Below are 12,832 nucleotides of genomic sequence, written 5' to 3' on the forward strand. Positions count from 1 at the left end.
TCCCAGGAGAAAAGAGCAAGTGCAGAGAGCTCAGCGGTAAAGGGTAGCGCCCACTGGATGTCTAATCAGGGAACATAATGCTGAGAGAAATCAGGGTTGGAGAGATTTGAAAGGGAAGTAAATTTAGCTGACATAACAAAATAATGTATAGCACTTGTGATGAGCCAGAGTCAGAAACATCATCTGACATAACTTTCAAGTGAAGTCAAGCTCTAAATGCTCTCTACTTAGGAATTATACGAGGCAAAGCAGAAAAGAAACATGGAAGTAAACCACAGTGTTACAAGCAAGTGGCTTCTGATCCTGGGTTTCTGGGTGAGCCACTCACAGGCTTGGCAGCTTGTTTTGCTGTCTGATGCATTCCTTTCTGCACTGATTAGTGGATTATGGTGTGTCTTCTAGGAGGGTACTAGAGCATGTTTCATTATTTGTAAAAGTCATGAGATTGTGGAATCAGGAGTGACACAGATCTGAAGAGGCCAAGGGCGAAGTACATATAATAGGATATTTTGTAATGGTTTGGGAATCCATGTAATCTCCCAGAATGACTGCCCTGTCCTCTCCATCTTCTCTCACTACTGGATGGCCCTGCTAGGAGCAGCAATGAATAAAAAATTTTTGCTTGTTAGAAGTATAATATCATACAGTAACAGCAGAGAACTCAAATCAGTGGCCTAGGAGGTCCATTCCAGTCTATGTTCCTGTATGCAGGATAGTCTAATCTGCTTTTTGTCTTTCTGTTTAGTAACACTCATCAGTCATCTCCCGGGGGACATGCTCTGAAGCTAAACAGCAGCAGCAACACTCCTGGCAACAAGCAGTGGGAGATGGGATCTCATCAGAGCAGCTGGTCAACCTCAGGTGATTCCCAAGTCAAAGATTCGTCAGTTAAAATGTGCAAAATTCCTATCACATGAAATGTGCTTCTGCAGGGTGTGAAATGCTGCATTGCAAATGGGATGGGGCTTTTTTTGTGACGTCTTCTGGTGATCGGCTTTTGAAAACCCTCTGGATTTTATGGTTCCATGTTCCTAAAATATAAACCCTTACTCTTTTGAGTCAAAAAGTGACCATGAACGTATTTCCATAAAGAATATTTGAATTGTCTCAATTAAGAATTGAAAAAAATCAGTTCTGTTTCACTTACTGACACCACTGAAACTGAGCAGAGCCAACATTAGAGACATACAGATGTAATTCAATACAAATGTTCACCCATTGTCATTTTCAGCCTAACTGCATGCTGCTTTTTTGCATTGCCCATTGATAAGGTCATACAGATGAGCAGTTGCTGTTCACTAATATTTCTGCACTCTAGTAACTTACTGGCTTAAAGAAGCATAAGACTCTGTACATCACCTTATGAAACATTCCTCTCATATTCCAGTATTTGCAGAAAGATAGTGGAACTGAAAGAAAAAGGCAAAGGAAGTTAAAAGGTAGAGATAGCCTCATCCAATTTAAGCAAAATGCAACTTTTTAAGCTATCTTGGTATCACTGGTAGTGGTGTAGGAATGCAGTGGGCTTGCTGATGGTTGTGCAGATTTTTTTGCAGTACAAACTTTGTTTCCTGAAACACGGAGCAGAAGTGGACAGCTCTGTTACTCTATTGTTATTCCTAAGGGCATTTTCTGTGGGTCAGCTGTAGGGCAATTTCTTGTGTAGCTTCTTGCAAAGTAATGGTGTGTTACAACTCTTTGCATCCAGGTTGACTACTAAAAATGGGGGACATGGGGAATCACGCCCAATTCAGAGCAGGGTGGATGCTAAAAATGTTCTGAAACCACACCAGTGAGCTGCTGAGGTCATTTATTTTTAAACTGAAGCTCACATTGTTAATTTCCAAGCCCTTGATAAATCAAGACCAAATTGCTTATTTATTACACTTGCAATCAAGCCAGTTTTGCTTTCACTAACTACACAGAATAGGAGGCTTTGCTTCAAGAGAAATCCAAAGCACACTTTAAACTGCTTGGGTTTTGTTTCTTTTTGCTCTTTTGTCATTTTATGTTTCAATAACAGCAGAGGGATGAACAACGTGCAACAGCCCAGCTCAACTTTGCAATGTCTGCATGATGTGTGTGTAACTCCTGTGCTATTTTGGCATGGGGAAATGAAAACCTCACCAGCAATGGAAAGAATACAAAACCTCCCTTGTGGTTTAAACTGTCTCCTTGGGTTCTTAAGTGTCATTAAATTACAACTAGTTCTGGCATATGGTGTTCCAGAAAGAGTTTGTTGCTTTCCCAAACCCACAGGGATAATGAATTGGGCAGGAAAGGGCTATAAATACTTTAAAGCTAATACTTCTGCTGAGTTGCTTAGGTACTCATTGACCAATAAGGAATTCTGAATTCTAAAAGCTTTGCAAAATGCATGAATACATGAAGCCATTGTGATAAAGCTTAAGTTAACAAAGACAAATCCTAATTTGTGTGAGCTTGAATTCTCCCCCCTTAACTTGCAAGGAGTCCTGTTGGTAGCAGTGGGATAGTCCCAGTGACAGGGTGAGGGCACATCTGCGTTCCCTCCCTTCGCTTGTATCAGGAATTGTGTGCAGAAGGCATCATCTCTCCAAGGCTGCTTTTGCTCTTCCCAGGTATCTCTGTGGGCAGTGGGGGCATTGCAAGGGGAAGATTTGCTTAATTACTTGCAAGCATCACTCCTAATGTGGCATCAGCACGTGCAGATGGACTCCAGCTCCTCTAGTCTTATTTGCTCGGGTATTCAATAGCTGTGCAAGCATGGTGGCAAGCGTGGGTGCCCATGCCACCTGAGAGGGAAGCGCAGTGCTACAGCTTCCTCGTTACCTGTACCTGGCCTTGGGCAGAGCGTCATGATGCTCAGTTGGCCCGTGGCGGGGGCCAGCTCTCTGCCAAAATGAGGGCTGTTATTACCTACTTCCCCATGGCACAGAGTGGAAGTGGGAGCTGAGAAGTGACACTCCATGTGCCCCAAGGGAGACGGGGACCAGAAAATAGTTCTCCCTGTGCTGCTGTGGGAAGTGGTTAATCCTCTTCTGTTTTTAGCTTGACCCCATGCTTATGAGTGGAGTTTAGTGCAGCTGTTTGCCCTCAGCCCAGTTGGGTTTAGAGAATCAGACCCTTTAGACTGTTTTTGTGCAACAGTTTTATGAAGGCCAAATCTTGGTACCACATCTACTCGTGAAAATATGCATCGGGGGCCTCTGCTCCTGTACCCTCTCCCTGACGTCCCTGTCAGCAGTCACAGGAATATAGCTGGGTGGCACATTTAGTGCTGGAATATGACTAGCATTTGCTGATACAATGAGCTGTCTCCCCTCAAGAAGAGGATCGGAGGAAGGGATTAGCATTCCCCCACCCTTTTCCCTTGCAAGTTGCCTTCCAGTCCATGGAACTGTTGCTGGTGCACAGTGGGAGTATGCTGCCAAGGTTTTGGTCTGTTGTCTTACTCTTGCAGTATTAAACTGCATCAGTAGCAATTTATATACATAATATTGTGGTATCCAGAACTACTGGGAAACAAACAAAAATATTTCCCTTTGCAACAAAGAGAAAAAAAAGTTTGTCAGCAGAGGCTGGTTTCTGCTGTGGGTGGTAACTATATGTGCTTGTCTTACTGGTCCCCTCTCTTATTCTGCTGCACATACATTTAAAATAAGAAATTGTTTGTTTTGTTTTGTTTTTTTCCTCCCCCCAGGGAATCCGGGACTGGCCAAGGCAGAGAGTGCTTTGTCCCAGAACCACTTGCAGCTACATAAGAAGTCTGAAAATGTTTCTCATCCAGGCCAGATTGCAGTAGGTTCTTTTAAAATTCACTGATAATTTTGATTTGTTGATAGTTTTCACTGTGGTCATGTCTATGCAGACAACTCCTCTGTCGGTGCTTGAGTTTGCTAGCTAATGAGTCCACCTGAGAGGCCGTGTGGGGGCTGCCTTGAGCTTAACTGCTGCAGTAATGTGTTTCATCAGCTTTTGGTCCAGGTCTGACTTGTGTTCAGCTCAGGCCGCTGGCAGAGAGTTCAGTTTTCCTGAACCTGTCTGATCATAAGTCTTGAGAAAGGAGCGGTATGCCTTTATTTCAGGAAGTCATTGTCGTGCAACCCAGAAGTCAAGGCCATGCTGGTGGCTTGTGCAGATATCCAGTGTGTGACGGCATGGAATACGTACTACCAGGCTGTGACACATTCAAGACTGTCCTGGCTCTCTGCTGATGTGCCACTAATGGAAAGGATGATTGCTACTTCTCTGTCTTATTTACTGAGGCATTTCTTTTCTTTGGTCGGGCAGAGGGGAGATGCCTATCAGACAACTGGAGCTCAGGTACCTTGTACAAGAGCTCATATGTGGGTTGCTTGGCATTTTAAAAGTTTATGTGATGCTTGGCTTTTTAAAACTTCACAGGCAGGCCTGGGCGGCTCTGGGGGTTGCAGAGAGGGGCAACGGGATGGCTGTAGCTTACCAGAGTCCCCAGCCCCTCCTGGCTTGTCATAGACCAGAGGTTTGAAGAAGACACTGTGTTTAGGCCATTGCCAGTAGTGGGGGAGGCCTCTATATGAGTTCCCGTAGGACTGGGGTGTGTAACTACCCTGTAGGTGTGAGGCATGGGTGTGTTGGTATTGCCTTTCCAGCCCAAAGGTGCTTTGTACCTGGTCTGCGCAGGCACAGCCTGTGCTCAGGCGCAAGGTAGCCTCAAGGTAGTGCAGGGCTGGAACAAAACTCAAGCCAGTGTAATCCTTTAGTTCTGGTGCAGAGCACTCCTTCTGCAAAAAAAGGGAAGTACTTCTATGCTCTGGCAAAGTGCGAAGATTGAATCATAAATGTTTGAGATTCAAAATAACATACTGACTCAAGTTAGTCACCTGTCAGAAAAATCAGGTGTTTTGGCTTTGGTCACTTTCCTGTGTGAAATACCCACTTGTGATGGACCAACAAAAGCACCAACTTCCTAATAAAGCTTTTTTGGTGTGGAAGTGACAATAACTGTATTTGCTTGGACAGTAAAATACTACACATGCTGTTTAGCGATGGGTTCTTCCATGAGAAAAATACCAACAGAGTTTTCTTCACTCAGAGTCCAGGCTCCTTTGCCAAGGGGAAGGATGGTGCCAACTCATTCTTAAAAGCAGCAGACTATTCCTCATCAAGTGATGAAGTCAGCAGCAGCGATGAAGATGACATGAACCACACAAGGTTGGCTTGATTATTTTTTTTAAATTATTAATTTTTCTTCCTTTTTATTACCTAGTTCTAAGTATCTGGAAAAAGTTGGCATACATAAATACTGCCTCCCCTCTGAAGTTACTATCAGTCATTTATGTCAGTTGTAATTAAGCAGTTTAATCGCACTATAATGAACTCCCAGGGGTAAATCTCTGCTCCATCAGATGTATGCAGTGTAATATAGTGACTTGCTGCCCTGGGACAATGAGGAAATGTCTTGTTTTAACTGTTTTATAGAGATTGCTTCACATTGATCTACGTTAAATGGAATTTTTGAAAGGAAAAAGGAGAGGGAAGGAAAACTGTATGCCTTCACGCTAAATACAGGTTACAGTGAAAAAAGCAAGGCAAACGTGACCCTTGTATTCAGGTAGTCTGTTTGCTCTGGGAGAAATAATTACCACTGAAAAGCTGATTCCTTCACTGGGGCTGTTTATAAAGAGGGGATAGTTAAAGCAGGATTTGTTTTTGTAAAATTTGCTATATTTCTAATATTGTTGTTTTGCACTATTGCTGGGGTTGCCAGATGATGCTGTGGCTTGTACCAAGCTGATCTCACTTGAACTGTTTCTCTCCAGCTTTCCAGTTTATCTTGTTGATTTTGTGACTGACATCTTGTGGTGTTTTACCTGTCATGCAAAATGGGTATTCTGCTGAGAAATAATGGAGCATGAATAGCTTGCTAGTCCAAGTGAAAGAGAGTTGAGGGATGAGTTGGCCAGCCCTGATGTTTGGAACAACAAACAGAATTATTTTTTAGTGTTGATGAATGAAACTTCTAATTTTCTTGCAAAGAGACCAGTTTAATTCAAGTTCTAGGATTTACTTTGAAGTGCATCATAGGGCCACAGAGCTCTCTGGGATGGGGCTCTTGCTCTTCTGACATAATTGCACATGCAGTTTTTTCAGTCTTCAGGAAGAAATGCACATTTGTAGCACTGTTGGCAAGCTATTGTGTTGACCTGCTATCAGTCCTTTCCCCTGTGCTGCTCTGAAGAAGGTAGAGGGTTTTTTTGCCTGCATATGCTCCTGATCTGCATTTCTGAAGTTCATTTTCAAAGCTGAAGGATGAGGAGGGAAAATGTAAAAAATCTTATAGCTTATTCAGCGCACCTGAAAGAGCTTTTTACTGTAATGCCTTTGTTTTCTTACTACTCCTCTTCCAAACCACCTTATTCTGATCTGTAAAAAGTTTTATTCACTCTAGGTCGTAGAATTCATCCTAGACCTCAGACTCTACATAAAAAATATGGATTTGCCTGGTAGCAATGACTTTGCTGTGTAAGTGTTAGATTGCTGTGATCCTTGCATGCTGTAATGATTTGAAGGAGCGGTATCACTGCCTTTAGAAATCTGCATGTCCTGTATCTGCATCTCCTCTGTGTGTGAGGTCCACCAGTCCTCTAGAGAAGTGCAATTAGCAGGATGATGCCTGCCAGGCTTGCCTTCCCATGCACACAGCCACCACAAGAACCCCTGTGAAATCAAAAGTATAATCATGTCTATTAACAAAGTCCATTCACTTCAGCTGAACATCATTTATATTAAAAGATAGATACTTTGGGAAATATATCCTGATTACTATTAAATAAATAGCAAAAAGGATAGTGATCAAAATGAAAGCAGCAGCCAGCATTGAAACTTTGCATGTTCTGGATAAAGTGAAGGTTTTTGTTTTTCTTGCTATCTGAAGCATGTGAATGCAGGATCTGCAGCCCCTTGCAGTCCATAGGAGTGTTTCTGTGTGAGCTTTGACTGCGACACCTTGGGCTGAGTTTTAGTTGGCTATTAAAAACAATCAGTTTTCTTGTTCTTGCCTGGGCTGTGGAACAGCTTTTGATGTTCACACTCCAGCTTTCACAGAGGTGCCCAGTAAGACTAGACGTGGGACATGTGCGTATTCAAGAGAAAGAGCTTCCTATTTTCTTGGAGGAATTCTGTTAACCACCCTGAGATTTCTGAGCAAACCAGGACTTTTGACCAGTAAAACAACTTTTTTTTTTTTTCTTTTCAGTGAGGTTAGCTAGAATTCTTCCTCACACACACCAGGTTTTTGTTTTAAGGAAAGGATGTCAGTGTGTGTGCTCCAGCTTCTTACCTGCTTGTATAGCATATCTATTCCATTGATGCTAATTTCTCCTACTTTATTGAGGATGCTTCCTCTTTCAATGCCTGCAGAATTCACAGTCCCCCTAAAACACTGCATTTCCTGGGGCTCATTTTGTATAGTTCATTTTCTTCTCTCTGCTCTTTATATGCTGTTCCCTACCAAAAATTGAACAAAGTGGGTGCAGCTGTATGCTTGGCTAGGAATTACTTTTTCTCCCTAATAAGTGAGAGGTTGGCATCGTTTAAGATCAGCTGATGCTTGCTTTCCTGATAAGACCAGGTCCTTGCACTCACCATTGATCCTTCTTCATGTCTTTCCATTCTTTTCAAGTTTAGTACGCAAATATTTACCCCTCCCATAGAAGTGGGAGGGGGGTGGGGACCCCAAACTAAAAAATAAACAACAAAAAAGCCACAAAAGCTTCTACTCTTTCACAGTCATCTTGGTAGCTCTCTCGCCAAACCTTCTTTGTTATCACGTTGGGCAACATTTAAAAAAACCCCAAACATTATACTCTTCTACCAATTGTGGCATGGCACTGTAGAGCTCTTCACACCTGAATCCAATCAGTTTTATAACTACAAGAAAGGAGGCAGAAATGTAATAGGTTTAAATGGATTGCAGTAATTAATAAATGAATATAAATAAATAAATTGAATCAATAAATAATATGGGGTGGAAATGTGCAGAAACGTGGCCAGAGTGTTGCTGACAGAAGTTTGAGGCAATTCCACTTGGGTGAAAAAATTTAAAACGCAAAGATACCGCTGGTTGTGTAGGCAGCACTAGTGTGCTGTGGTGTATCACAACAGATGCTTGCCTTGTTCTTACTCTTTCTTTAGGTATCTGCTTTTGGTCATTGTTGGAGATGGGATACTGGGCTGGGTGGGCTTTTGGCCCCAGCCAGTCTAGCACCTCTTATGTTCTTCTGTCTCTATGTGCACTGACTGGGCAACATTTTCTTTGTTTCTTTTTATGTAAGGTGAGGAGGTCCATGTTTCAGGGACTGACTGACAGCATGAAATTCCAGTGTAGCCTGTGCCAGTAGGCACTGACAGAGAGGTCTTTGGTACCAGCATATAGCAGAGCAGCAGCTCTTCCCTTTGCAAGTGCAGCTGGTGCTCGTGCTCTTTCTCTGGAGAGCAACGTGGCTCATAATTTCACCCCACAGGGTAGTGTACAAGGGGAGACAGGAGTTTTGAAGTAGGCACTTCTCAAATGACAGCTTGAGGGACCAGCTACACTTGCCTGAGCTGTGCAGTTTCTGAAAAATGAAGGGTGAGATGCAGGGGGATGAAGGGCTGCTCTCCATCGAGGTGGGGAGAGCTTCCTGCTGGGAGTGGTCCTCAGGCTCGAGTTCGTTCAGGCACATCCACAAACTAATCAGCTTGCTTTTTTGTACAAGAACCTTTAAGTGTAACTAGTGAATGTTAATTATGCTCACTTTTGAACATGTATATGTGGGGTGTTTCGCTTTTTGTTTTCTGGGCTCTTTTTTTTGTTTTTTTTCCCTGAAGTAGTTCTGTTCATTAATTGGAGTTTGTTACCAGGCAACTGCTAAGCAGCAGAGTGGCAGATTTCTCAAGGACGAGAGTACCAGATGGAATTGAACTGAAACCCCAAAACACCGTCACAGAACAGAAGGTAATTTGGCCGTTTGTAAGGGGATGGGTACAGTGGGGGGAAGTCAGATTGTTAATGTGCATGATGAATGCTGTAGCCATTTCTTCTCGGCAGCATTTTCACTCTGAAGTCCTGATCTGTCATTGCAGATTATAGCTATAAGCCTTGAAAAAAATGTGCAGTTTCAGGCTTTGTGCTTCCTGTAAAAATGCTTACATTTAGGTACAAAATTGCACTTCTTTATTTGTCCTTGTTATTGACCTGGTAGTAGTTTCTGATGTCAACATATTTCTGGGCAGGTTGCAAAAAGCGACACTGTTGATTATTGTTGGTGTGCATTGTTGCTGTTTCTAAAAATCTTGATCTTTTTATTCCAATTTAGAGATAACTACCTCTTACTAAAAATATTACCAGAAGAGGCAAAAACCACTTCATGTCTCCCTGCTGGCTTAGCAAAAATGCATGTCTTCTCATATGTCACGTTGTGGTTCCTTCCCAGATGTAGTTTCTTTCTAGTAGACACTTCAAGTTATGTGGATTTTACCCTGTGATAAATATTAGTGCAGAAAAGATGACGACAGACAAAGCAGAACAATGTTCTTTGTGGTTGAAAACAAAAAATTACAGTAATAAGACTTGCACTCAGCATCAGAGCACTTCTCACATATTACTGAGTGTACTCTTGTTTCACAGATAGGGAAAATAAATTGCTGTGAAACTGTTTTTCTCCCCAGAGCTGCTTGTGTGAGCTGTGGCAGAGCTAGGGAAAAAAAAAAAAAAAAAAAAAAATGTTCTTTACTTGTGCTGTGATTTCTAAGCTTCAGTCCAGAATGGCATCCTTCCTGACCGGGGAGGGAGTCCTACCTTGCCCTCATCCCACCACCTTCAAGGAGAAAAGACCCTGCCTTGGAGAAGGAATTATAAACGGGGCAAGCTCAGTATTTTTCTTCTGACAAAACCAGCCTAGTGCTTTCCCTTTCCCCTGATATCTGAGCATTGGAAATAGGCTGCTTGAGAGAGAGGGGAAGGATGGGATCTTTGAGGCCCAGACTGAGGATGAGGGAGGATGGAAAAGAGTGGGGGGGCCACATTTTCTGGTGGCTTTGGGGGAGGACAATGCGGGACGGAGAACAGACAGATGTCTGCCACCTCTCCTTACAAATTTCTCTAATGCCTTCCAGTCTTTTCCCTCCTTCTCATGGAGACTCCTATCCGTTCCTCCCACCTCTGTTTCACCAACCACAACTGTCATGAGTCTCCATGGCTTCTTCTTGCACCACTTTCCATGACCCATCAGCATGAACTGTGTACCAAACTGCCCAGATGATTCAAATGGGGGTTTGTTTTGGTTCAGTTCAGCTCAGTTTGACTCAAAACTGAACAAAAAAACCCATACTGGCTTGATTCCCTAATCTCAAATACTGACATGTATGTTTTCGCTTGGTTTGGGTTTTTTAATATCTAAATCAAAATGTAAAATACTTAGAGCATCAATTTGATTTCTAGTTAATTACTTGTCTTTTAAAAGGCAAATGTCTTCTATTTAGAATTATCTACCTTTTTTTGCCATATTTTGACCAGCATTCAAAAAAGCTGACCTGATTTCAGTACGTTGTTTATCACAGTCAGTACAATGTACAGACTTGCCTTGAATTCAGTCAGCAGAAGCTGCTCGACTTTGGTGGTGCTTTCTGCTTCGGTGTAATTCAGGAGGAATTTTGTAGTGTGGTGCTTGTCTTCTGTCACTCTTTATGTTCCAGTGCTGGTGATATTCAGGTACCCTTGACCAATCACAGCCAGGAGTAGATCCATTTGCACTGCCCTCCCCATCTGGGACACCACTTGGTTTACACAGCCCATCTTTTTTTCCTCTCAAAGATTCTAGCCATGTATTCCCAGAAACCAACCTCTGACTCCGTATTTTGTTCTGTCAGGAAAGTGCTTGTGTGGTGCCTCACACTTTACATAGTTTACAAGTATTTCCTTGAAGCTGGTGGGATCCTGTAAGGAGTTCTGCAGTACCAAATGTCATTGTACTGGAAATGCTGATACTGGATCCTACTGAATGTCATCATTCTAGAATAAGGTTTCCTAATTCAGTAAATGGAAAGTAGCAATGAAATGAGTGGTAAGGGGCTTTGAACTAAATGCAGGTCCAGAACCAAGAAGTACCTACTTCTGACTGTGGTAGGTAGAGGTCAGATCTGTAACGTTAGGACAAGTCATTTGATTCTGTCTCAAGTGTCTCTGACAGTGAAGTTCCCTCAACCACAGGTGAAGAAGCAACATAGATGAGAAACATTTGCGGAGCACTTCAGGAGTGGAAGCCAGCGTTGATGTCTCAGGTGTTTGCCACACACTTTTGCATTTAATTATTTATTTTAATCTTTCCATAGGTTTTGTCTTTACATGATGCTTTACACAGAATACCCCTCCTCATATGATCATCATTTATTGTCCTCATAAACAGGAGCTGCATAGTGCAATGGAAGTATGCTAAATGTGGAGTTTAACTGTATGTTCTTGTGTACAGGATCAGGTTTTGGGGAAACAAATTTCTAGCACCCAAGAAGGCCTCTGGAGCATAAACAACCAGAACTATCTCCTGCCAGATCTCCTCCAGCAAAGTCAAATTTCAGACTCCCCTGTGAACCCACCAAAAGTGCCACTGACTAGCCAGGAACCTCAGAACAAACCTCTGAATAAGGTAAGAGATAAAATACAGATTGAATGAATTGTACCATCATTTTCCTCCAGCCCTTAGCAGCCTGAGAACCTTCTAACATCATCTATCCTGTCTCTTTTTATGATGAGTTTTTTTGCCACATCCCTTCTTTTCTTTTAAAGTTTTGTCTAGGGGACGTGTAAGAAATCTTGAGCTCCCTAATAGTTTTTGTTGTTCTGCTTGTTTGTCCCCATCTCTCTCTCTGCTCCCTTTCCTTTCCTCTCTTTTTTTCTCCCCTTTTACACAAGCTGGAAGGACTTGTAGCCTCTGTTCCTTTACTTGTCATGTCAGCAACACAGAACTCTTGACTGCCTCTGCTCATTGTCTCTGGCTTTCTTCCATCTGAGCGTCAGGTCGGAGTGCACAAGGCCAGGGCAGCATGTCTCGGCAGCCCCAAAGGGCCTCTGACATGGCTGTGAGCACGGGGGGCTCTTGGGGAGAAGAGTGTCACTGGAGGCAGATAACAGCTCTGTCAGGGGTCATGTCCTAAACTGCCTTACCTGATGCAACAGCATCCTTCTTGCTGCAAAGAAATTTGAGCAATGCCTTGTTGCAGACGAGACAGCAGGGAGTGATTGACGTGCTCTTCTCCTGGGGGATGGTTATTGCAGTGCAGTGCCTGGATAAGCATCCTGACACATCTCCCTGCTCAGCCCTCCTCTTCTGTTACTGAATTTGTACCATGTATCTGCTGCTTTAAGACTGTTCGTCATGTCTATGTATGCCACATGCCATTCCTTCTGAACCTCCAAGTCACCGCATTGCTGTGTGCTATCCTAGCATCATCTTCCTGAAGCAGCTCTTGTTTTTTATTGTAGACCCCATGCACTGAAAGCACACCCTCAAAGAGCAGTACATCATCTACAACATCATTTACTTCATTCATAGATCCTAGACTTCTGCCAATCACCCCTCCCACCAGTCCAGTAGGACCCTCATGTAGTTCTCGTGAGTATGCATTACCCTTCTCATAAAATGTCACTCCTGGTTTCTTTTTTCTGGGGGGGAGTGGGGAGGGCCTGTTGCTTGGAAATGGAAACTATCAGTAATATCTCCAGAAACTGAAACTCCACGCTGCTATAAATTTTCATTGTACTGCTTCTGCCATTCTTCCAGATGTGGCTTGTTTTACTCTGCTGCTGTGTTGTCACAGTGCTTACTCAGGAGTG

The 12,832-nt window shown here is 42.9% G+C and overlaps 1 protein-coding gene across 6 annotated transcripts in view; it reads left to right on the plus strand.

Annotated features, from left to right (window-relative positions):
• The window catches only part of NRK (Nik related kinase), a 105,340-nt gene that overhangs the window by 69,204 nt on the left and 23,304 nt on the right, over positions 1-12,832 (plus strand). For all 6 annotated transcript variants that reach the window (XM_042807450.1, XM_042807453.1, XM_042807451.1 and 3 more), the window contains 6 exons: positions 746-861; positions 3,683-3,780; positions 5,057-5,175; positions 8,866-8,959; positions 11,472-11,645; positions 12,482-12,611. In XM_042807450.1, coding sequence (XP_042663384.1) covers positions 746-861; positions 3,683-3,780; positions 5,057-5,175; positions 8,866-8,959; positions 11,472-11,645; positions 12,482-12,611 — 731 coding nt within the window. The remainder of the gene's footprint in view (positions 1-745; positions 862-3,682; positions 3,781-5,056; positions 5,176-8,865; positions 8,960-11,471; positions 11,646-12,481; positions 12,612-12,832) is intronic.

Source organism: Tyto alba, unplaced genomic scaffold (assembly GCF_018691265.1).
Source record: "Tyto alba isolate M040663 unplaced genomic scaffold, T.alba_DEE_v4.0 Super-Scaffold_5, whole genome shotgun sequence".
NCBI lineage: Eukaryota > Metazoa > Chordata > Aves > Strigiformes > Tytonidae > Tyto > Tyto alba.